We start from the raw sequence: 25,714 nt of genomic DNA, 5'->3' as shown, positions 1-25,714 counted from the left end.
TTGGGGGTGATTTCAACATTATTCATTTCCCTGAAGAAAAGAACCGTCAGGGAAGAATCACAAGAAGCATGAGGAATTTATCCAATTTCATCCTTGATAGTGAACTGATATATCTCCCTCTAGAAGGAGCGAGGTTTACTTGGTCCAATAACCAATCTCGCTTGATTATGAGTCGCCTGGATAGAATATTGATCACACAAGAATGGGAGGAGAATTTCCCAAAGATATGTCAGCGAGCCCTCCCTAAACCTCTATCTGATCATAACCCCATCATGTTAGAGATGTCAAACTTCTCAGGAGGGCCCCGCTGTTTCAAATTTGCTATGGATTTATGCGAGTCTCCTGAATTCGAGCAGAAATTGAAGCTATGGTGGGAAGAAATTCAAGTTGAAGGTTGGAAAGGATTCGTGCTATGCAAAAAGTTAAAAGGAGTAAAAGCAAAGATCAAAGAGTGGCAAAAATCTCATGACGAAGAAACCAGGAAAAAGAAGGAAGAAGTCTTGACCAATCTGAAAGCAATTGAAGCATCGGAGGAAATCAATGATCTCACGGCCGACGAGAAACTTGTTCGTACAAGATTAATGGCAGATCATGAGGAAATCCTGTGAGGAGAAGTGTTAAAGTATAAAAGATAAATAACACCTTTCTCCAACAGCTTAAGCTTTTGGAGATGTTGGTAAGTTAACATGGTATCAGAGCCAAAGGCCTCGAGTTTAAACCTCCCGGATAGCAAAAAATCCACATGCGATGGTCGGCCCAAAGTGGGACCGCATGTGTCACGTGTTTGCCAAGTGGGCCACACGTGCGGGGGAGAGTTAAAGTATAAAAGATAAATAACGCCTTTCTCCAACAGCTTAAGCTTTTGGAGAAGTTGGTAAGTTAACAAGAAGAAATAAGGAGGAGACAAAACTAAAGGGCAGTTTGGCTAAAAGAAGGTGATAGAAATTCAAAATTCTTCCATCGCATGGCAAATATCAGAAGGAGAACCAATTCAATTAATTGTATACAAGGGGATCGTCTGGTGGACAGCGCGAAAGAAATCAAAGAGAAAATAATACAATACTATACTACCATGTACTCAAATAAGATAAGTTGGCACACAAAGATAGATAGTCTCCAATTTCGGAGAATCAGTTCGATCCAGCAATCTGCGCTGGACAGAGATATTTCAGAGGAGGTGGTGAATGCTATTTTTTCGATGAAAAAGATAAAGCCCCAGGCCCTGATGGGTTCCCTATGGTATTCTTCCAGAAGTATTGGGACATAATGAAAGATGATTTTATGACCTTCATCTGGAAATTCCAAGCTAAATCAACTTTTATTGCCCTCATCCCAAAGAAAGAAGGTATCATAGGAATTAGAGAGTTCCGCCCGATTAGCCTTATTCACAACTTAGTGAAAATACTGTCGAAAATACTGGCAAGAAGACTAAAATCGATAATGGGTGAAGTTATATCTCAATTTCAAGGGGCCTTCGTTGGGTCACTAGGGGTGCATATTCGGTTACAACCGAACCGAAAAGTTGAAACCGAATTTATTTCGGTTACCCAAAATTCGAACAGAAACCGAAACCGAATTTGTGAGAAACCGAACCGAACCGAAATCGAAAAACCAAATTTAGTGAAAATCATCAGTAATTTCACAAATTGATTTTCATCGGTTTTCACAAATCTCCCAAACCCCAAGTTATACAGAGGTAAGCTACCTACCCAAAGGAAAAAACCCAGAAAAAAAAAAAACAAAAAACAAAAAACTCAACAACCCAAAACCCTCTCCCACAAATCCTATTTTGCAGGCATGATTTGAACCCAAACCCAAATGGGTTTTTCAAAATCTCCCTTCTCCCTATCCCTAAGTTTCTTAACTCAAACCCTAGATGGTTTCTTAAGAGATTTTCTTCTTCTTCTTCTTCTTATATAGAATAAAAGAACCAGTAAGAAACTAAAACCCAAGAATCAAACATTAAAGAAACAAAAAAGAAAATAAAGAAAAAACGAGTTACCGAGAAATAATGGGATGGGTTTCCACGGAGTCGGAGATGGAGAGGCGGCAAAGTCGAAGATGAGGCGGAGGCCGCCGAGTCGGAGTCTTGGAGGTGGAGAGGCAGCGGAGTTTAGAGGAGCAAAAACCCTAGCTTTTGGGTTTCTTTGCTACGGTGAAAAGTGTAAAGTGAAAACGAAAAAACGAGTATTTTTACTCTGTTTTGAAAATTAAGTCTCATATTTTTTACTTGGGACAACCCCTTCTTGACCTCTTGTCTCTTGAGTAGGGGTGGATATATCAAGTGGGGGCTGTCTTAAGTGAAAAGGCGTGGCGGTTGTTATATCAAGTGCATTTTCAATGAAAATTCGGTTTCGGTTAAACCGCATTTTTTGCCTTTGAGAAACGAAACCGAAAACCGAAATTTACATTTTCAAAAACCAAAACAAAACCGACCCAAACCCGAAACCGAACCGAATTGGCAGACCGATTTCGGTTCGGTCGGTTAATTCGGTTTCAACCGATTAATGCGCACCCCTAGTCAAGACATATCCTAGATGGAGTGTTGATAGCCAACGAAGTCATTGACTATGTCAAGCGAGAAAAAAAGGAAGGTCTTATTCTCAAAGTTGACACAGAGAAAGCTTTCGAGTGGATTGGGAAGTTTTAGATGAAATTCAAGGTCACATGGGTTTTGGGGTGCGGTGGAGAAAATGGTCTAAGGCAGTGGTAGCAGCGAACGGGTTTTGGGGTGCGGTGGAGAATATGGTCTAAGGCAGTGGTAGCAGCGAACAACTTCTCTATCCTATTTAATGGTTCTGCGGAAGGTAATTTCATGAGCTCAAGAGGCCTTCGTCAAGGCGATCCATTAGCCCCCTATTTATTTATAATGGTGGTGGAAACCCTGAGCTTGATGATATCTAAGGCAAGGGGCTTGGGTCTCATCCGGGGTCTGCGAGTGGGGCCAAATGGTGAAGAATCACCCACCTTCAATTTGCGGACGACACGTCGGTCCTAATTGAAAATGAGGCGGCAATGGTGGACAATGTCAGATATCTTTTCCGGTGGTTCGAGCTAGTCTCTGGTCTAAGAATCAACTTTGCGAAAAGCAAATTGGCAGGAATTAATGTGGAACCAGGGGTGGTACAGAGGTACGCGGACTTGATAGGATGTGAAGTTGGAGCCTTTCCTATTACATACCTCGGGTTGCCCCTTGGTTTTGGGATCCCCTCTGAAGCTCAATGGGACGCAGTGATAGTAAGAATAGAGAGGAAACTTGCATCATGGAAGAGAAGATACATTTCAATGAGTGGACGGATAACATTGATAAAAGCAGCCTTAGCCAATATGCCGACATATTTTATGTCCCTCTTCAAAATTCCAGTAATAGTGGCTCAAAGAATTGAAAAGTTGCAGCGCGATTTCCTCTGGGAAGGGGATAGTCAAAGTAAGAAGTTAAAACACCTACTGGAAGAGTGTATCCAAGCTAAAAAACAATGGAAGGCTGGGAATTGGGAAGATAAAAGGTCGCAATCAGTCACTATTAGGTAAATGGTTATGGAGGTTCGGAAACGAAAAATCAGCTTTGTGGCACAAAATGGTGGGGGGGGGGAATATGGCATGGATTGGGGGGGATGGCGAGCTAAATCATTGCGGGCAGGAAAGGGTTCAGGGGCCTGGAAATCAATTTGCTCGGTAAGAGAGATATTTGAGCCGTTGATCCACTTCAAAGTTGGAAAAGGTGACCGGGTTAGATTTTGGCTAGACCTATGGATAGGGGAAAAACCACTAAAAGAACTCTACCCAAGACTATATCGTGTGGCCTCGAATCCAGAAGCAACAATCGCGGAATATGTGGACTAAAGAGGATGAGAAAATATGGACTAAAGAACCGGATGGAAATTTTTCGGCTAAGTCTTTTTTCGCTGAAATTAACAAAAATAGAAGTCCTCAATCAGAAGAATTTGGAAAGTCCTCAGGCACCGCAGAGGATTGTGGCCTTCGCCTGGACAGGTGAATTAATACATGCAACCGTCTACAACAGCGGAAGATTCAAATGGTCAGTATGTGTGTTTTGTGTCTGAGAGCTAAAGAAACACTAGACCACTTAATGCTTCATTGCCCCTTATCCTCGCAACTGTGGGACAAGGCAATGCAGGATTTTGGGATGTCTTGGGCGAGGCCTCACTCTATTAGGAAGGTGCTTCTCCATTGGAATATCGGCCCATTTGGGGAGATAGGCTGACTGCTATGGAAACCTATCTCCGTTCAGCATTGTCTGGAATATTTAGAGAGAAAGGAATAGGTGTATCTTTGAAGAGGAAAGCAGAAACCTCAATCTGGTGGGTATCGGACATTAAAGTAGAAATCATTTCTTGGGCGAAGTCAAAAAGAAAAATTCCCTTCACTATAAGTGACATTCTACAAAAGTGGCAGTCAATCCTATGGGATAGAGCAGTCTTAGCTAAACCTCAACCTAAATGGAAACTACCACCATTGGGTTGGATTAAGCTAAATTTCGATGGAAGCTTGATCAGCAACCCCAGTAGTGCTAGGATTGGAGGAATCATAAGGGATGACAAAGAATCAACAATGATGACCTATTATGCCCCGATAGGAGAGTGCGATACGAATGAAGCTGAAGGAAGGGCGCTCCTCTTTGGTCTTCGATGGGCTCATGAGCATGCTTTGAGTCATCTAATAGTAGAAGGAGATTCAGCCAATGTGATTAGCTGGGCTTCGAGCAAATTGAAAGGGCCTTGGCGTTTTTAGGACATGATCGCGGAAATTTTGGACCTTGTATTAGTGCTAAAGCCGCGAATAGAGCATAGAAGGAGGTCAACAAATGAAGTAGCAGACTCTTTAGCGAAGGAAGGGGTGATGAGAGATTCTATGTTTGTAACCTCATCTTTATCGTAACCTGTAATAAGTTACTTAATGTTATTGATGTAATATCAGTGGGGGTCAACTTGTTCCTATCTGATTCCTTTACAATTAAATACAATGTCATTTTTCAAACAAAAAAAAGAAGAAGGTTGCTAGAAAGTCAGCACATTTCCAAAGTGCATTTAAACTAAATTATCTAAACATACCGTCAGGCCTTCACAAGTGTCGTTTACGCATACATTCTCATCGAGTGGTTCACCCACACCTCGGGAGTCATCATAGAGCATACGCCTTGTGTGGAAGAGAAGGGAGAATCAGCTTAACATCTCTATTATGGGAATAAGAAAATATCATAAAGAAATAATCACATCAAGAGAACAGATTGTTTAAAGATAGTATAGCATGGGAATAAAACCTATGAAGCATGAGCTCTAATTCTCCATCTTTAAGGCTGGCACCTCCAGTGGCATGATCAACCAAAACTGAGAACTCTGAATTCTCATCCGCTATGTACATTCCAAGGTTAATCTGAAAAAAATTCCAATATCAATAATAGTGAACATGAGATAAAATTAATACAGGAAAATACACAAATGTTTGATAAACTTGAGCTGAGAAAAAATTATGATTAGATGGAAACAATTTTGGTACTATAACTTCTGTTCCATCTAAAGCCATCAACAATTGCTCCAAATATACATTTCACCAAAAAAAGGGTACCGATCTTAGTGACAATCAGTTGGTTAGATGGTACCAAGTAAATGAAGTATATATATATTTATGAGGAAATGGTCTGTGTGCAGCTGCACAGATAGCTTATCTGTGCATGGCTGCACAAACCATGGTGGGGCCCACATTTTTGGGGGGATCCAAAGCATTCATTTGGAAGGCCCTTCCATGGATAGGGTGTGTACCAAATATCAGCTCTTTAGGATCATCCTAACCCCGTGCAATGCACGGGCCGACAAAGAACTGTACGAACCACATCATAGGTTGATCCAAACCATCCAGGTGATGGAACACAACATCAATAGGTTGTGCCCGTAAAATCATTTCCATAGGCTGATCCTAACCCTCCAATCTATAGAGGTTTCCATAATTAAAAAAGCATAAAGGAGGGGGGTAGGATTGAAATTATGTGGCTTTAATGCGTGCCTTTGTTAAAAACCATAAAGGAAGGGGAAGATTGAAAATATGTGGGTTGAATGGGTGCCTTTGTTAAAAAAAAGTCAAAAAAAGTGATCTGTAATTCTATTAGAATTTTGGGAGCAATTCAAATAATTCTCTCCTTTTCTCTTCTGCTATATATATATTGTTAACTAACCAACTTCTCCAAAAGCTTAAGCTGTTGGAGAAAGGCGTTATTTATCTTTTATACTTTAACACTCCCCCGCACGTGTGGCCCACTTGGCAAACACGTGGCACATGTAGTCCCACTTTGGGCCGACCATCGCATGTGGATTTTTGCTATCGGGAGGTTTGAACTCGAGACCTTTGGCTCTGATACCATGTTAACTAACCAACTTCTCCAAAAGCTTAAGCAGTTGGAGAAAGGCGTTATTTATCTTTTATACTTTAACATATATATATATATATATATATATATATATATATATATATATATATATAATTTTTTACTTTTTTTTTTTTTAAGGAGACAGCAGTCTCAATGGGAAAGTGATTGTGAGCGGCCCCTCATATAAGCTTATATGAGGTGACCGCTAAAAACATGGCGGGCCCACATTTCTGGGGTGATCCGAACCGGTCATTTGATAGGCACTGACATAGATAAAGGGTGCCCAAGAAATCAGCTCCATAGGATCATCCCAACCCTTAGAACTATGGAGGTGAAAGAGGGGGAAATGGGTGGGTATAAATTTGCCCACTTACCCGTTCAATTTCCCCTCTTTCACCTCCACAGTACGAAGGGTTGGGATGATCCTATGGAGCTGAGTTTTTGGGCACCCCCTATCTATGTCAGGGCCTATCAAATGACCGGTTCGGATCACCCAAAAAATGTGGGTCCGACCATGTTTTTAGCGGTCACCTCATATAAGCTTATATGAGGGGCCGCTCACAATCACTTTCCCCTATATATATATATATATATATATATTTTTTTTTTTTATTTTTATTTTTTATTTTTTTCTTTTTTTTTTTTCTTTTTTTTTTTTAAGGAGACTGCAGTCTCAATGGGGAGTGAATTCTGTGCAAATATAATTCAGAAAGTAAGAAGAATTAGACTAGAAAAGTACCAACACGGTTCGAAGTCAAACAAAGAAAATAAAGAAAAATATACAAGGAAAATAATTAGCAGAAGCAAATGAAAACTAAAAAGGAAATCAAATAAATCAGAACATGGTTGTACCTGTCTCTGCAGAAGGAAACAGAAAAAGAAGCAGCATAAATAAGAAATTGACTTTTATACTCATATACCTTCTTTACGTAAATCGAATTTACATCACGTAAATATAATCATATTGCAGACCACCGCAATCTCCTAGACCTAGTTGTACCATGCCTTTCCCAACTATAAATAAGTACACATTTATAAGGCATTTAGCAACATATGGGAAAACTAGCATTTTAGAAGGTTTTACATAACCTTGGGGCTTGACATAGCCACTCAAGTTTTTGTTTATTTTTGGTTCCCAATTAGGACATGTCTGTGTAATTGAGACCATTCATCTTGTAGCCCATCATGAGGCAATCAACACGGTTCTGGTCCCAATACCGAATGGTCATCCCATCTGTAAGATTAAAACTGCAAAAGACAATGATTGATATTTTGTAAGCATTTATCCAAAGGAGGGATTGTCAGTTCAGTATGGGATAAGAACCATACGAATTCTCTGATGATAGCCTACAAGATCAATGATAAGTCTTATACGGAAAATTCCACAAGTGAGAGAAAATGCTGTAAAATATCTAAATGAGGTGGGTGTCCATATATTTAGTTCCAAATCTTCTATTATTTGTAGGTCCTACATAGGGACCTGTATGTGTAATCAAGATTCATCTTGTAGCCTATCATGATTAACCCAGACGGTTGTGGCTTTTTGGCTTAAAGTCATGGGTATGCTCCCCAGTGACGAGAGTTCGAATCCCCTGGTAGTAAACCCGATGCGCGTGGTTTATGAGTGATTGTACGCATCCATAGGAATTAGTCCTTCCCTAAAATGGGGTGGGAATAACTAGGGGTGTTCGTTCGGTTATAACCGAACCGAATAGACCGAAATTTGATAACCGAAATAATTTCGGTTATCAAATTTCGATAACCGAAACCGAACTGAAATTTCTAAAAACCGAACCGATTAAAAATTCGGTTATTCGGTTATAACCGAATAGTGGGAGAAAAAGAGGGAAAAAGCAAATTCTCGGTTTGGATCGGAGGGCTAGGATCATCCTATCGAAATGATTTTTTGAGCACAACCTAATTAAGTTGTGATCAATCAAATGGACGGTTTTGATCATCCTACGGAGTGCCCATATAGCACTTTTTTTTTGAAAAAATAATGGTTTTTATCATAATTTCGGTTATTCAGTTAACCGAATTTTTTTGTTGAGATAACCGAAACTGAATAACCGAATTTCCAAGAAAAAATAAATGAAACCGAACCGAAAAGGAAAAAAACCGAACCGAACTGACCAAACCAGTTCGGTTCAGTTCGGTTCGGTTATTCGGTTCCGAAACTGAATAACCGAATTTCCAAGAAAAAATAACTGAAACCCAACCGAAAAGGAAAAAAACCGAACCGAACCGACCAAACCAATTCGGATCAGTTCGGTTCGGTTATTCGGTTATAACCGAATAATGAACACCCCTAGGAATACCCTATGTCATCAAAAAAAAAAAAAAGTACTCTATCATGAGGCGATCAATGTGATTTTGGTCCCATATGAAATGGACATCTCATCTGTGAGCTTGACATTCAAGATCATCTATAAGCACGGGACAATAAACATGTGGATCCTCTCGTGGACAGCCTACAAGATCGTCGGTTTGGATTACCCATAAAACCCAAGCACAGGATCCACATGCCAGGGTTCCATTTAAGATGAGTAAATGAGGGGAGATGCCCATATAAGGAATGGGAAGATAAAACCCTAAATGCAAGACACTTAAATAGTTGGGATTAGGTTTTCATATTCTTCCCTTAAAACTTCTCTTCCTTCTGTTAACAACCAAAAAAACCCTGACCACCCGAGCGAAGATGAAGAGTCGAAGATCACCAACCTCATTCGAGAGGAAGGGGATACAAACATACAACCTACAGGGTCTATGGCTCTGCTGAGACTCCCTAAAACATTAAAGGAGAACGACATGCCGTGAAATAGTGATTCGTATTGATCTGTATGCCAATATGGACAATCAATATCCGTATCGGATGATACAATATCATTTGATATGGACGATATACAACCAAGATTCTGTAAGGCAGCATATATTGGCGACTATTTGATGGAGATCGTAGACATCCCTTGAGGGTTTATTATAGGCGGGGACGCACTCATGGGCCCCCATAGAGATCTTTTTATTGGTTTTAGGGTTGCTGTTCTTAGGGTTATTTTGGGGCTTATTTGATATTATTAGGTTTATTTGTCTTTATTGCTTTTAGGGTAGTTTAGACTTTTATGGTCACTTAAATTAGCAAGTTTTAGTCTTTTAAAGATTATTAAAAGCCTATAGGCCAAGTTACAACTTTTTGTTTAACTATTGATTTGAATTGAGATTTGAGTGCTTCTTCCTCTTCCCTAAAATTCTTCTCTTCTACTTCTATTTCTCTGGTCACAGAAACAGCCTCTCTGCAAAGCAAGGGTAAGGCTGCGTACCTCTAGCCCTCCCCAGACCCCACAATGGCGGGACCCTCGTGCACTCGGCCGCCCATTTTTTTACTAAAAAGATCAAACTTTATGCTCCTAGTTTTGATGGTAAGTTCGACCCCAATGCCTTCCTCCATCAGTTAGTAGACCACGAAGACTACTTTGACTGGTTTGGAATGTCTGAGTATCATCGTGTGCAGTTTTGCAAAATTAAGTTAGTGGGATCTTGCAAGTGGCATTGGCAGAATGTTCAGAGGAGCTTAGTACGTTTAGGACAGCCTTACAATTTCACATGGTATGAGATGTGGACCAGGTTGAAGGATAAGTACGTGCCCACCTTCTATAAACAACAACTGTTGAGCAATTTGATAGGTTTGAAGCAGTGGAACTCTACGGTTACTAAGAACTTGTCTCAGTTTGAAGAGCTTTCGATGAGATGTAATGTCTCTGAAGAACTTTCCATGACTGTCGTAAAGTTTGTATATGGGTTAAGGAATGAGGTTAAGAGAGAAGTCAAACTGCATTCTCCAGAAACCATGAAGGAAGCCTATCATAAGGCCCTTGAAATTGAAAAATATCTTAAGTACCCCAACCCCAAAGGTGGGACGTCTCAAATAAGAGACGCACAATCAACTAGATCTTGGTCATCGCAGCAAATTGGCAGACAGTTGCCTCAAGAAGTAACAACATTGTTTCTAGAGATAGCAATAACTTTGGCCCCATAGTTAGCACTAATTGGGATAAAGGACCTGTAACTTCAAATTTCTGTCAAGTTCAATCGGGTCCTAAGTGTTTTAATTGCCACAGGAAAGGTCACATTGCATCCCGTTCCCGCAGCGTACCCTTACCATAGACGAGGAGCATGGTGACCCCTTAGAAGACCAAGATGACGAGCAAGAAATCGAGCCGCTTGATCCTGTCGACTCGGCATACGAAGATGACCTCGATGGAACACATGAGGGCCTGCGTGTTGGCGTAGTGCATTGCATCTTGTCCACACCTGCAGAAAAAGAAGATTGCCAGCGGACTAACATTTTCGTACTTATCTTGAATACAGAGGCACAAAGTGTAAAATCGTCATCGACGGTGGCAGCTCAATGAATGTCGTCTCCGAAGCGGGTGTTGCTAGAATGAAACTCAAACCTGAACCACACCCGCAACTGTACAAAGTCGCTTGGGTTGATAAGACATTCCAACCTGTTTCACAGAGGTGTCTTGTCCCCATCAAAATAGGAGATTACTCCGATAAGATATGGTGTGATGTCATCTCCATGGATGTTGCCCACGTCTTACTTGGCCGCCCTTGGATTTATGATATGGACATAGTTCATTATGGGCGAAAAAATACCTATGTTTTTAAACATCGTGGTAAAACAATTAAGCTGAAACCTGCACAACCGACAAATAAAGTTAAGGGTTCCAAGCTTAATTCATCTTCAAAGCCAACCAAACAAAAGGGTCTCCATATTTTGAACCGCAAAGAATTTGAAGGAGCTAGTCAAGAGACAAGGCACATATGTTGGCATTAGTGGATGAAGGAGCTCTTCAGCTTTCATCGGAGCAGCCAGTTGAGCATGAGATTAGATATGTTTTTAGTTGTTTATTTATGTTTTAGTGATTAGTTTTATCGGTTATGGTGTGGGTTCTGATACGGACCATTTTCATTAACGGCATTATTTTAGTTCTTATTTTTTATACCCTTTAAATATAAAGCTATGAATTTCTTGGGAAGAGTCTATCAAACCCTACATGTTTTTCTCTTCTTTCTACTTTTCTCATATCTTCTCCTTTTCCTCCCACTGTTTTACATCTTGGATGACGATCTCCAAGAATCTTTTTACTTTAACAATTACTAATAGGATTGCTACTAAATCACTACCAAAGATATCCTAACGATGATGACATTGACTTGTTAAGAAGCTGACGTATGATACCCACAGTCCTAATATTCTAGAAGGAGCAAAATATAGTGATCTTGACTAAATAAGTCACCTAATATACCGTATGGAAGTGATGCTATAAATTTAGGCGCTAAAAGAAGAAGTAAAAATATAGAAAGCCTTCTTGCTAGCAAAAACTGAATACATTCCGCTGAACAACATAGACAGAGCAATTCACTAAAATATGGTACTTACTGGATAATAGTTTCCTGCAACAGGTTGATGCACTTCAAGAGGCCAGTCTTCCCTATAGTCTCGTACCTAAAAATGTAATCATGATCAAGATATTTGAGGTATGACAATTAATTAAAAGGACTTCTAGAGGCAGTAATATTACATAAGAAAATGTATTATATAAAGTTATAAATACTGGATACTCACAAAGAAGTAAAAAAATGCAAGCGCAAAAAGGTGATGACCAAACTAAACAAAAGATAGCATACTCAGTCCTGGTCGATAAAAGACATTAAGATAACAAAAGACTAGGTTTGCCTGAATAACAAACAAATATAGCCACACATAGTATGATTGATATCCTTTACATTCTTCTCAGCATCCGATGACATGACATAAACAGGAAATGTAGGAATTCAAATGTGCTCTACTTGGATGGCCATTGGTTGATCACTGGGCTGGATCCTACACCCCCTTTCAATTTTCCCTTTCGGAAAAGACAAAAAAAAATTAAGAATTCTTTTAAACGACCACGTTAACATCATTCAAAGATCGAAATAATGTAATTAGTTAATTATATTTATCATTTATATAATCAATGAAAAGAGAGGGTTTTGTTATAGGGAACTGTTTTTCAACTGAATTTCCCCTTTAGGGTATCTAATTTTTCTGGAAAAATGGTGCGCACGCACGCGCACACACACACACACACACGAACTGACTAGAACAAACAGAACGACCGATACAGTCCAAAGTTAACTAAACACAGGCAGTATATCCTGAGACAGTTTCTGTTCCGGTTTCCTTAGCAGAAGGGAACGGGATGGAATTGACGACTATTCTGCCATGTGATTTGAGTGGTGCATGTTATGTTTGGATACAATGTCAGTGCACTCATGATAAAATAATCAATCAAACTAACCTAAGTCCCCCATCTTAGTCTCATGTTAATATGAGTCCCAACAGGGTAAACTGTGATGTTGTGGTAGACAGTCTCGATTGTCTGAGTGACTTACAGTCCAGCGGGACTACTAGGACAGGCAAAGCTGGAGTGGAGCTAGTTTAAAAGCACCAAAATCTGACTCATAATACCTTGTCCAGTAAATGACAGCTGATAGAAACTTGGTTAATGCTGAAATAGAATGAGAATTTGGAAAGACCATTGTGGTGATCATTATAGGCTAAAGCTGAGCAACTATGGCATAAGTTGCTAAATTGGATATGAGAAACAAACCCAACCAGGAAAAAAGTGGGCCGCATGCATTCTGCCTGAAAGACTTAAACGCAAAACAACACAATTAAGTTCACGTGTTTTGGAGAAAACCAAAACTGTGAGGTCGATTACCTTTTTATGAAGGTGATGTTCAAGCCAAAACCGACCCACATAATTCAGCATGAAGAATACCTCTGAAAGTATGACAACTTTGCAGAGAAGAAATATTCAAGCAGAATCCAGCAATTGCTAGGCCAATGTGCATGATGATGTGCATTATATAGATATCTCATAGTACAACTACAAACCCGTGCTTTGTCACCTCATTATGACCATCACACACAGAAATTGATATCAAGATATGACAGATAACGTAAAAAACATTGTTACTGATGCATGTTATAGTTCAGTGTTGTTGTAAAGCATATGAAGTGAAATAGAAGAAAATTTATTGAACAATACCCGTTTTAGAAAATCTCTTCCATTAGAATCTGTATAAAATGTCTTATCTGTAGCCATATTCGCTTGCATTTGTGTAATGACCTCCTTCCCGATACCATCATCCAGGGGGATTGGACCAATCTTCATTTCAGAAATGTGCGGACAAAATAGGAAAATAGAGTCAAACTTACAATTAGCATTCATCCCATTAAATAAATAGTTGAGGCAGCTGTTGGAGCTTGGCCATCATAAAAATAGTCAACTCAGTTTCCTTCCTTTTCATGTAAAGGTGAAGAAACTCACTGTGAACTCAACTTCAGCATACTCCTTGTCTCTGTAAAGTCTGGTCACCTGAAAAATCATAATTACAGATGAATACACCCTTCATCAGCTTTTAACGTGAGGAAAACACATTGACCAAGTGACAACATTTTAAACCTGCATATGGGTGTCAAGTATAAGAGATTACTGACGAGTACCAACAACATCATGAAAAATGTATTGTAAATTTCAAATCAAAAGTTAGTAGCATTTTTCTACATTTATAAACAATATGATACATTTCTACTAACAGTGAATGCTTTAACACTGATTACAAGTATTCTTGGTTTTCCATTATGTTAAGCAGTAAGAACACTGACTGAGCCTTCGTATAGAAAGTAGGCCATTACAAAACTGTTCTATGATCATGCTAAATTTAATTCTTAAGAAAATATCTGCGAATTTTTTCTACCAAAAAAGAAAGATAAAAGGAAAGGGGCAGAATTTTACAGCACAATAAAGGGTGGATTTTTTCTACCTCATTTCCAGGCATCCTTGAAGTTATCCTTCTTGGAGCTTGTGACTTCAACACCCAGAAGAAATAAGATCTTATCTCAAAAAAAAAAAAAAAATCAAAAATCTTTGGCTTATTAGAAAAAACCTAGTTCAAATTTTCTGAAGTTGAACATCAATGGTGTAGCTAGAGGAAATCCTGATATCACGGGAGGGATATTGATGGGGACATCAACAATGCGAAAGAATTCAAGGTTTACAAGCGCAGACGTGGACGAGACTGTTGGTGCGGACTCTAGCATGGGCCACAGACATGGGCGTCCTTTTTTTTATTATTTATATTCTATTTTCGTCATTTTATTTGTAGCCTACTTTTTAGGCATCAAATCTCATCCGTTTGGCGTGTTTTTGGTATTATTAGAAATGTTTTTCAATTACCTATCTAGTGAGCCCAAGATACATGATTTGGATGTGATTTGAGCAAGTTATGGGTGTTTTTAGGAAGTTATATGGGTCTATTACTGGATTACTATTTTAGGTAAATTTTTAACCTTATTTAGTTTACTTTGGATTAGATGAATGGTTGAGATTAGTTGCTTGAAGTCGGAAATTAGTTTTTCTTCTTCTATCTTCTTCTTGGTGGTTTGTAACTAGGGCTGCAACTCGGGTCGGGCGGGTCAGGTTTTGGAGAACCCAACCCTACGCGAGAAATATCTCGGGTTGGGTCGGGTCGGGTTTTTTTTCGGAAAACCCACGATTCCCAAACCCGGCCCTACCCATGATAAATCTCGGGTCGGGTTTTTTCACGTTGACGCAATTTTTTAAGGAAAATTTTTGTTTGGCAAGGCAACTCAACTCATAGAAGCAGAAATTACACTCACATTACACTTGAATCAAACAATGTTGTAATTACAATCAAACAATGCTGAATCAAATACTTGAATCAACTCAACTCATAGAAGCAGAAATTACACTCACATACAGTAACAGTGGGTGCGTGGGTTTTCACTTTTAACTTTTAACTAACAATAGAAAAAAATGTACATACTATAACTTATGTAACTCGGGTCGGGTCGGGTCGGGCCCCTTCAAACCCGGCTCGACCCGAGATTCATGCGGGCTTTTGAATGCTCAACCCGGCTCGACCCGAAACCCATGAAACCTGAACCCAACCCAGGCTATTTTCGGGTCGGGTCGATGCGGGTCGGGTAAAACCCGGCTCGAGTTGCAGCCCTATTTGTAACTATCCTTCTCATCTTCTCTCTTCTTCTCTACTCTCTTTCTCAATCAAATCTGCACAACAAGGTTAGTACATCAATCTTTTCAGTTTTTTTGTGTTTTGGACGTTAAACTTGAAAAAAACAAAATCCATATATCTTGTTTATTCTTTAAGATCTCAATCTGAGATTTTGAGGGATTGATTTTGTGATTAAGCCTCAGCTAAAACACTCAAGATCCGTTACCCCAAACCCTTTTTGAGCCTAGTTAAGATTTTCACTCTTTTCAAGCCCTAAAACTAGTTTTTAAGATCTTTAGCCTAAACATACCATCAAACCTCCCTAAACCCTAGATTTACTTTTACCTTTCTAGATCATAACCATAATCTGGACAGCAGTATAACCCCAAAATTCCAGTCTGTAAAATTACCAAAATACTTTTTTAGTCCAAATCTAGACTGTTTTGAACCCCTCATTGCTGTTGATAATTTTCTGATGTTCTTCATTTATTATTACTATTTCCATGCTTGTTTACATCTAATTCATCGGTAATCGCATTAGCTTTTAGTTCTTTTATGTGGTTGTGTTAACCGAGAGATTTGAGAATGTAATGTTGTGTGTTAGCCGTCTTGCCCTAACACACAAATATATTTATTATGAGAAGAATATGAAAAGACTATAATGCCCTTAGGCTACATAAGCTTATTCTAACACTCCCCCTCAAGCTGTAGTATGAATGTCATACATGCCCAGCTTCTTACATAAATCACTCAATCGAACTCCATTCAACGATTTGGTAAACATGTCTGCAATCTGATCATTCGTTCGAGTGAGCACGGTTTGAATTTAACCTGTCTGAATCCTGTGACGAATAAAGTGACAATCCACTTCTATATGCTTAGTTCGTTCGTGAAATAACGGATTCATAGCTATGTGAATGGTTGACTTGTTGTCACAGTAGAGGGACACAGGTGAAGAGTATGAGAATCCAATCTCTGACATAAATGATCGTAGCCAAATTAATTCACAGCTGGTGTAAGCCATAGCCCTGTATTCTGCCTCTGCACTGGATCGAGACACAACGTCCTGCTTCTTACTCTTCCAAGATACTAGATTTCCACCTATGAAGGTACAATAGCCATTAGTAGATCACCGGTCAGCAGAAGATCCGGCCTAGTCTGCATCAGAGTATCCCTCAATTCTCAAATGGCTATGCTTCCGGAAGAGAAGACCTTTCCTGGGAGCTTTCTTCAGATACTTAACTATCTGAATCACAGCTGACCAATGTGATGTCTGAGGCGCACTCATATAATGGCTAACCACACCAACAGCATATGCAATGTCCAGACGAGTGACTGTGGGATAGATCAATTGTCCTGCTAACCGTCTGTATCGACCAGGATCGTCTAGTGGCTCCCCCTGATCAGGTGAAAGCTTGACATTCGGATTCATAGGAGTCTGTGGAGGTTTTGCCCCCAGAAGACCTGTTTCTTCCAAAATATCAAGAGCATACTTCTTTTGGGACAAAGATATCCCCCTTTGTGAATGTGCCACTTCAATGCCTAAAAAGTATCTCAGAACACCAAGGTCATTTGTGCTGAATTCATTCTGAAGGAAATCTTTGAGGCGTTGTATGCCTGCTTTGTCTTTCCCTGTAATAACAATGTCATCAGCATATACAACCAGGAGAATCAGACCATCCTTGCTTCGAGAGCTGAACACAGAATGGTCTACAGCACATTGTTTCATACCAAATCGTAGGATGGCCTCACTGAATCTCCCAAACCAAGCACGAGGAGACTGTTTAAGACCATAAATCGCCTTTCTAAGCTTACAGACGGTATGCTGCAACTCCCCCTGAGCAACAAACCCTGGTGGTTGCTCCATATACACCTCCTCCTGCAAATCACCATGGAGGAACGCATTCTTGATATCCAACTGATATAGTGGCCAAGACTGATTCACGGCCAAAGAAATCAATACACGGATGGACGAAATCTTTGCCACTGGAGAGAATGTCTCAACATAATCAATCCCATAAGTCTGAGTAAAGCCCTTTGCAACAAGACGGGCTTTTAACCTCTCAACAGAGCCATCAGGTAGGTATTTGACGGTGAACACCCACTTACATCCGACTACCTGGGCACCAGGAGGAAGGGAAGCCAACTGCCATGTCTGATTTTTGGCCAAATCATCCATCTCAGCCTCCATAGCTGCCCGCCATCCCGAATCAAGCATAGCCTCTCGAGCAGAGCGAGGAATAGAAATCGATGACAAAGATGATATAAATGCGGTATACGAAGGTGATAACTGAGCATAACTTACCGCATCAGAAATAGGGTGATGAATGGTACGAGAACGAGTACGGCTCGCAATGAGGGCATCAAGAGAATCATCAACCTGAGCAGCGTCATCAGAGGATGAGGGTAAAGAAGGACCTGCTTGCTGAGAAGAGATGGCAGGGCATGAAGGCTCAACTGAAGTAGTAGAACGCTTGCGAGTATATACCTGGAAGGGACACTGAACCGGATCCGATGGCAGACTTGGAACCGGATCCGGTGACAGACTTGGAACCGGAACCGGCAACTGTAACGGAGGAGGAGATACCGGTAAAGAAGAGGAAGCAGGAAAGTAGGGAGTATCCTCAAAAAAGGAGACATCGGCACTGATAAATTTGCGGCGAAGCTGAGGACTGTAGCATTGGTAACCCTTCTGGGTTCGTGAATAACCAAGGAAAACACACTTGATTGCCCTTGGGGCCAATTTATCAAGTCTTGGAATGCGATCCTGAACAAAGCAAACACACCCAAACCACCTTGGGAGGTAACGGAAACGGATCCCCAGAAGGGTGTAACACCGAAAAAGGGGACCGATTGCTAAGAACTGAAGAGGGTAGACGATTAGCTAGAAAGCAGGCTGTAAGCATAGCGTCAGCCCAAAAAGATTTAGGAACATGCATTTGATACAGAATGGTGCGAGCTATATCTACAAGATACCGTATTTTCCGCTCGGCAACACCATTCTATTGTGAAGTGTGGGCACAAGACAACTGATGAATAATTCCACGACTAGAAAGAAACTCCTGAAAACCGTGCGGTTCAGAAAAATACTCACGGGCATTATCAGTACGTAAACATTTAAGGGAACATGAGTATTGATTTGTAATTTCAACATAAAATAAACAAAATGAAGAAAACACCTCAGAACAATCATTTATTATATAAAGCCAGGTCATCCTAGAAAAATCATCAACAAAAATAACAAAGTACTTCCCACCAAACATAGAAGGAGTACGACATGGACCCCAAACATCAGAATGCACTAACTCAAAAGGACTACTGACACAACTAAGTGCCTGAAATAGGACATCGAGTCCCATTGGCCAAGGTGACCATCTTAATAGGAGCACAAAAAGTAAAGGAACTAAGAAGTGTACAGTTACCGGTCATATGATGAGAGGCACCAGAATCAATGAGCCAGAAAGCGGAGTGGCGAAGGGAGCAAGATAGGTTGCTACCTTCTATGGCAAGTTGAGCAGCCGATTGTTTCCCTTTCTCCTGTAGGCGCAAAAGTGACTCATTCTCAGTCCAAGAGACGACCATGGTGTCTGAGGTAGCAGGAATAGGTGCAGCAGGTGTCTCAGAAGCGAAGTGGACAGCTCGAGCGGGACGCAACTCGGGATGGAGATCGTAACAGAAATCAATAGTGTGACCCTCCATGTCACAATGACTGTAATAACGTGAGCCACAACCCCCATAAGTACGGCCTCCCCCTGAATCTCGGCAAAAGCCACGGCCCTGTCCACGACGACCGCGACCACGACCCCTACAACAAGTGCTCTGAAAGAAACCAGACTGGGCAGCAAAGGCGGACTGGCACCACCAACAGAGATAGCCGGATCGATACGTAAAGCGCGATGAACGCGAGAAAAGATCTCATCCAAAGATGGGAGCGTGCCTAACTGTAGACACCCCATTTTGACCGGACCCAAGTTCGCTATGCTTGGCATGTAGACACCCCATTTTGCTCTGCCTTAAGAAATTAGGTTTTTTTTTCCATCGGTTTTCCAATGTCTTTCCTTCCCGCGTCCGTTTGTTACATTTCTAAATATTTTTGGTCGTTTCCGCCATGTTTCGCACTTTTCCGTTAAGTGTTGAGAGAGATTATTCCCAAGAATTCGAGCAAGAGAGAATTTGGATCCGATTGATGGGCCCGTCTTGAGCATTTGTTTAGATTTGGATCAAACAGGGTGGCTCGCGCATTGTTTTAGTGAAAAATGAGTTTTGGACCTACTTCGATCCAACACCTAAAGATGATCATCAAGAGAACGGTCAAGATCTCAGAGAAGTCGTTTTAACAACCAATTTTGTTACGATCATCAGGTTGAGTTACTCGGATCAGCCCATTGAAATGATTTAGGAGGACACAACCTACTTAGGTAGGGGACCCATCAATTGGATGGTCTGGATCGTCATAGAGGAATGATTTAAGGGGGCACAACCAATTTACATTGCGACCCACCATTTGAACGGTCAAGATCATCAATTGTCGCCCATCAAATGGACGGTTCGGATCATCAAATGGGAGTGATTTAAAAATGGGGTAACATATTCACATTTTGATCTATTGGATGGCTTGGATCAGCCCATAGGATTGATTAGCGGAGCACAAATTAAATCACATTGTCGCCCATCAAATGAACGGTTCCGATCATACTTTGGAGTGGGGCATATGATTTTATGCACAATTGGGAATTTGGTCACATATGGGACCCATTTGGATTATCTTTTACCTACTCAAAAGGACTTTAAAAAACATGCATGGGGCCACACACATGTCAAAATTCAATGTCCACAATGGTGGCCACCTACCATGGAATATGTCCACAATGGTGGCCACCTACCATGGAATAAGTCCACAATGGTGGCCACCACCCTCCCATTCCTTTGCTATAAATGGTTCAATGAGGGTGAGTAAGGAAGACAACTCATTTCTCTTCTATCATGTGTTCTAACAAAGTTGCTATGTGGGGTTGAAAAGAAAAAAAAAGAAGAAAAAGAAACAAGAAAAGAAGAAAAAGAAACAAAAAAAAAGAACGAAAAAGAGAAAGAAAGCGGAAGCGATAGCACGGAGGCGGGATTTTCGAGTTTTTCGGCTCTCGGATTCGGCGAGGATTTCGATCACAGGTAGGTACACCGTTCTCGGAATTTTTTTAGAATTATTTGGTATATTTTCGGATTTTTGCATGATTTTTAACAAAGAAAACTAAACGATATACTAAACAGATTCCAAAAATAATGAAATTTCGTGGGAAAATAATATGATAATGATACATTCTACCATGAATTTGTGAGAATTTTTGGATTTTGTTTGGTATATAATTTTATGCTTTCTTTGAAAATCAGCAGATTTTGGGAGAATTGTTACTGACGTCAAATCACAGATACAATTCTCCAAATTTTTACAGTAGTCTTAAATTCTATACTTCTTGCTTCTGTAAAATTTTCAAGTGATTTGGATCTTGTTTCATATGAGCTGTAGTGTTAATTCATAATCTGGTTTGAAATTTGAAAAATTCGAAACTGATAGTAAATAGTTTTCTAAATTCATGAAAATCTCACAGTATGCTATTTTCACTTATCTCTTACTACTGTAGAAATTTCATGGAATTTAGATATCTATTTCTAGTAGTTTATGTGTTATTTTTGCAATCTGGTCAATTAATTTTTAAATCCATATTAAATATGAGTTTAATGTAAAAATCTGTAAAAATCTTCCAGTAAGTTACATCTCATCATATCTTGTTGCTGGAGAAGTTTCAACTCATTTCGAGTTCGTTTGCAACAGCTTCACTTGTAAAATCACTCATATGGTTAAAAATTGGTAAAATCCATTAAAAAATTGAAATTAATTGAAAATCATCTTAAAATCTCTAAAGCACCTTCATCTTTGTGTGTGTTTGGGAGACCCGCCCGGTCTCATTCTCTCGTTAGTCCTCTTTGTGCGCCGTTTGGTTTTGGAAGAACGCCCTACTCGGCTTGGCTCCATACCCCTACCCTTATGGGTATTGGGTTGCACATTTGTTGCACCCTAGGGCTAGGTAGCTGTCCGGCCCGGCTGGGTGTTTTACCTCTGCCAAATGTGCAAATTCGTGTTTTCTTTTCTCTTAGAGAGTCTTTGACTCATCTATCCTTTAGTTGGTGTTATTGGAGTCTTTGACTCATGTTTCCATTTCTTTTAGAGAGTCTTTGACTCATTCGTTCTTTTGTTGTATTACTAGGAAGTCTTTGACTCATTGGTTCTTCTGTTGGCGTTATTTGGGAGTCTTTGACTCATTCCTCCTCTAAGTTGTAGTATTAGAGAGTCTCTGACTCATTTGTTCCTCTCTTTAGTGTTGTTAGTTCGGAGTTTCTCCTTTAGAGTTGTTGATTACTTCGCTTTGATTAGAGGCTAACTCAGTCTTATTAAAGCTTTGCTTGCTTGGGATCTTGGATCGTTTTCTCTCTTCTTGGGACGCTATCTTTCTTGTTGTGGTTCGTCTCTTTGAGGCGTTAGTTGCTTGTTTGGGGTTTTCCATTTTTGCTTTAGGGCTTTGCCCTAGTTTATGGTTATGCTTGTTTGTTCTCTGTAAGAGTGAATTCATCTAAAGGTCCTGAGCATTGGAAAAGCTTTAAAATCCAAAAACATTAGAAATTTAAAACTCAAAAACATTTGAAAACTTTAAAAAAACCTTAAAAAATCTGAAGTGTGAGTGTTTCTTTTAGAAGCGTAGTTTGAGAGTTCGTTTCGAACTACGTTGGCTTGATCCTCTTCCGAGGTACGTAGTGCAGCTTGGGATTTATATCCCAAGTCCAGCCAAACTTTTTTGTAAATAACTATTTTAAACCTTCTTAAAAAACCTTTAAAATCTTGTTTTCAAAAGATCTTCTTCTAGAGTTAGGAGTTTCTCCTAGATAGAGAGTTTTAGAGTTAGGGTTTTTCTTTTGATAGGTTATTTGATTGTTTGTTTGTTGTGTGCTTGTTTTAGAGTTAGGGGTCTGTCCTAGAGTTATAGGAGCGCCTCCGTCCGGTCAGTCGGCGATCCACATCGCCGAGTGATGACTAGAGTATGATACGCTAGTCCACCCTTGGTTTTCCTTAAGAAATACAGCCTAGTCACACATAGGTTGTAAGAACCACCTGCATTAGCTTAGGGCTAATCTGCATTTAGTTAGGGCATATAGGGTGTCATAAAATCCACAATTCACTGAAATTTAAATAATCGTACAAGAAACTTTAATAACCGGTTCGGTCTTTTAGATCGAGTCTAGGATAGAAGTCTAGGTGTCTTAGGCATCCTAGCTTAGAATAGGCGCGAAGAACTACGTTGCCTTGATTCTCGTGGAGGCGGGGATACGTAGGCTTCTTTGGATGAATACCAGACCATCTGAAGACTCGGGCTAATCACTTTTAAAACTGTTGAAACAATCAAATCACTTAGGATTTTCCATGAAATTAGAATTTTAGGAGAACTTTCACTTAGATTGAATCCAAACCAATTAAGAAATCAAGATACACATTTAGGATTCACATTGAAATTAGATCATAGGATGCATGTCACATAGATAGCACATTAACAAGAGAGTTGAATGAGCCATTAAAAATGAATTTAAAAGAGTTAACTTTTGGAATTGAAGACCGATTATCGGGCAGGAATGGTGCATGTGGTGGATAAATCCCCATACCTTCCATTCTTGTAACCAGGTAGCGAGTCTAGATTTCTGGTTAATTATGGGTCCTAGATCCCACATCTAGGTGGCGACTCTGTCAGTCTCTTTTGTGTGGAATTCGGATTGCCTTAGTGATCCCAAGTTCACATAAAAGATGAATTAAAATTAATAATAAAAGGCACACGCCAATCGCGTGGGTACGAGAGACCAAGAGAAGAGAGCGTGGCGGCTCGCGCCCCACCCCTCTCGCGGGATCGGGTCCCACAGACTGGCGACTCTGCTGGGGACAACCTAACTTCATTACAATTCCAAAGGATAACTCATTTGAATCTATTTCAACCGGCTCATGAAAACTCTATCTCTTTTATGCTTGTTAGATTACTTTGTATGCTTTATTTTCTCATCACATTTACTCAAACTTAATCTAACAAAACCTGAAGGCATCATAGATTGCGCGAACTTATTGCACACACTTACATCACTTTCATCTAAACCCTGCATCTCACATGCACACACGTCCTATTTTAGGAACCCGGAGTGTTATCTAGCATGGTTGACTGGGATTTCATCACCTGGTGCCTCTGTGCTAGAGAAGCATTCCACCCTTAGCCTAGTACCTTTATGGTACGTAAACGGATCTCTTGTTCACGTACTGATACGCCGGACACTGGTACAGTATATCGAACATGGATTCGCGCTAAGGGAACTCTTGGCCTTACCCTAGATTAACCCACACATGCATGTAGTATACGAACACATGTGCATCACGTGTGTGAGCCTAGTTTAGGATATCCAACCCATTTGTGTCTAGATTAAGCCGTAGTCCATCTTCCAATGGCTACGATCGGTCCTAGGTACACAAACAAAGTCATGAGTCGAGATCCTCTCTCCACTCCGCTAGATTAGGGTTAGGATTGATGCCTTCAGGTAACACTGATAAAATGTGCGAAGATTAAAAAAACTTTTCCTTTGGGGTTAGGATGTAAATCCCATTCATTTCCAAAGATCTCATAGGATTAGTCATTCATGATCCATCCGTTGAAAGCAATCTTATGCTATCTCATCTCATCTTGATCTGATCATATTGATCGTACAGTTGTTGATATCCATCATCCTGATTTTAGATCTGGCCCTTGACTCTACTTTTGTCATTCTTATGGCCATGGTCTATTATCTGAGCCATTGATTTTTCATTGATCAATGTTTACCTATCATATATCTTTTACCTTTCGATCATATCGAAATCATTGATGGAGAAGTTTGATCTTACCTGTATTCTTTGAGTGCATGATCGTTGCTGAGATCGAAACTTATTTTGATTAGGGATGTTTATCGTTCCTGACTCTTTCATTCCCAAAAGAAGAACGGTTATACCCAAAGAACACCTTAAGGAATAGATTGAGGATTCTTTCCAAATTAACATACCCGTTGATGTATTTCAAGATTACTCTTTTCTCTATTTGTTTAGAATTTTTATCCCATGACTATTGAGATAGTGTGATTGCTTCTAAGTCAAAAGTCACCATTTCTGAATTCATTCGATACATCAGTCTATTGCTTTACCCACATTGTCAGCATAAGCCTTTTGGTGCCCCATTTAACCTAGACCTTGTGGAGTTGCCTTTTCTGGGATTCCTACTTCGGGATCGAACTTTGTAATTATCATTATCATGAAGAAAGGTGTATCACCTATAAACTTTCAGTGCCAGTTCACTACCTTTGAAGAAGTGTCCTGTGTCTTTAGATTTGTCTTTCATTGAGTGTACATCAACTTTCTTCTCTCGAGGATTGGAAAAGTTCAGTTATGTTGATGCTAAAAAAAGAAAAGAAAATGTGTCATGTCAATCAGTCTTTCTCGTTCAGAGTCGGTGTTTAGCTTTTTGATTAAATTCAATGTAGAGCCTACTGAGGCGCGTTCAAAGTCATCTATGTACTTCAAAGTATTTCAATTCAATAAAGCATTTGAGTCTGTATCTTCAAATTTTTATGATTCACTCTTGGATTAAATGTTTAAAACAACTATAAGACCCCCTTCTCGGATGAGAATGCAGACGAAATTCCCCTCGAGATCTGAAAGATGGTCAAACGAGAGGAAGAGTGTCGAGCATAGCCACTTGAAGAAGAAATCGAAGCCATTGATAGTGGTATCGAAATTCGAAACTCGAGAAAGATGGAGTGGCAAAACTTTATCTCCCGAGGAACGCAAAGAATTGATAAACCTGTTTAGAGGGGTTTGAGGTAGTCTTGCTTGATCCTATAAGGATAAACCAGGGGAATGCCCTGTCGTTGAGCAAAGCAAGACTTCATCTGCTTTAGGCATCCAGTTGAAGAGTACAATTTTAAAGAGATAAGCGTCAGACATCCTGTGGAGCTGATGAAATATTGAGAGAAGATTTTCAGAGGGAGTGGAGCACAGTGGTTGAAGTTTTGCCAGAAAACCGCCAGACTCCTCGATAAAAAAAAAAATTCTAAGTCTTTGAATCTTAAGCAAAAGAGCTTGTATATCAAATACATCAGAAGGCCATCCTTGGGCGTTTGAACTTTTATAGCCAAAAT

At 40.0% G+C, this 25,714-nt stretch overlaps 1 protein-coding gene across 1 annotated transcript in view; it reads right to left on the bottom strand.

The window, feature by feature from the left end:
- Window positions 1–25,714, bottom strand: part of LOC143886486 (alpha-mannosidase-like) — a 98,863-nt gene that overhangs the window by 18,484 nt on the left and 54,665 nt on the right. Inside the window, exons 20-24 of the mRNA XM_077390473.1 lie at window positions 13,762–13,809; window positions 13,480–13,599; window positions 11,826–11,891; window positions 5,282–5,394; window positions 5,073–5,157 (exon numbers count right to left, since the gene is read on the bottom strand). Coding sequence (XP_077246588.1) covers window positions 5,073–5,157; window positions 5,282–5,394; window positions 11,826–11,891; window positions 13,480–13,599; window positions 13,762–13,809 — 432 coding nt within the window. The remainder of the gene's footprint in view (window positions 1–5,072; window positions 5,158–5,281; window positions 5,395–11,825; window positions 11,892–13,479; window positions 13,600–13,761; window positions 13,810–25,714) is intronic.

Source organism: Tasmannia lanceolata, unplaced genomic scaffold (genome assembly GCF_043159265.1).
Source record: "Tasmannia lanceolata isolate RefF3 unplaced genomic scaffold, GAP_Taslan_0.1 ptg000011l, whole genome shotgun sequence".
In the NCBI taxonomy this organism is placed as follows: Eukaryota; Viridiplantae; Streptophyta; class Magnoliopsida; order Canellales; family Winteraceae; genus Tasmannia; species Tasmannia lanceolata.
This window is presented reverse-complemented; position numbering and strand designations above follow the sequence as displayed.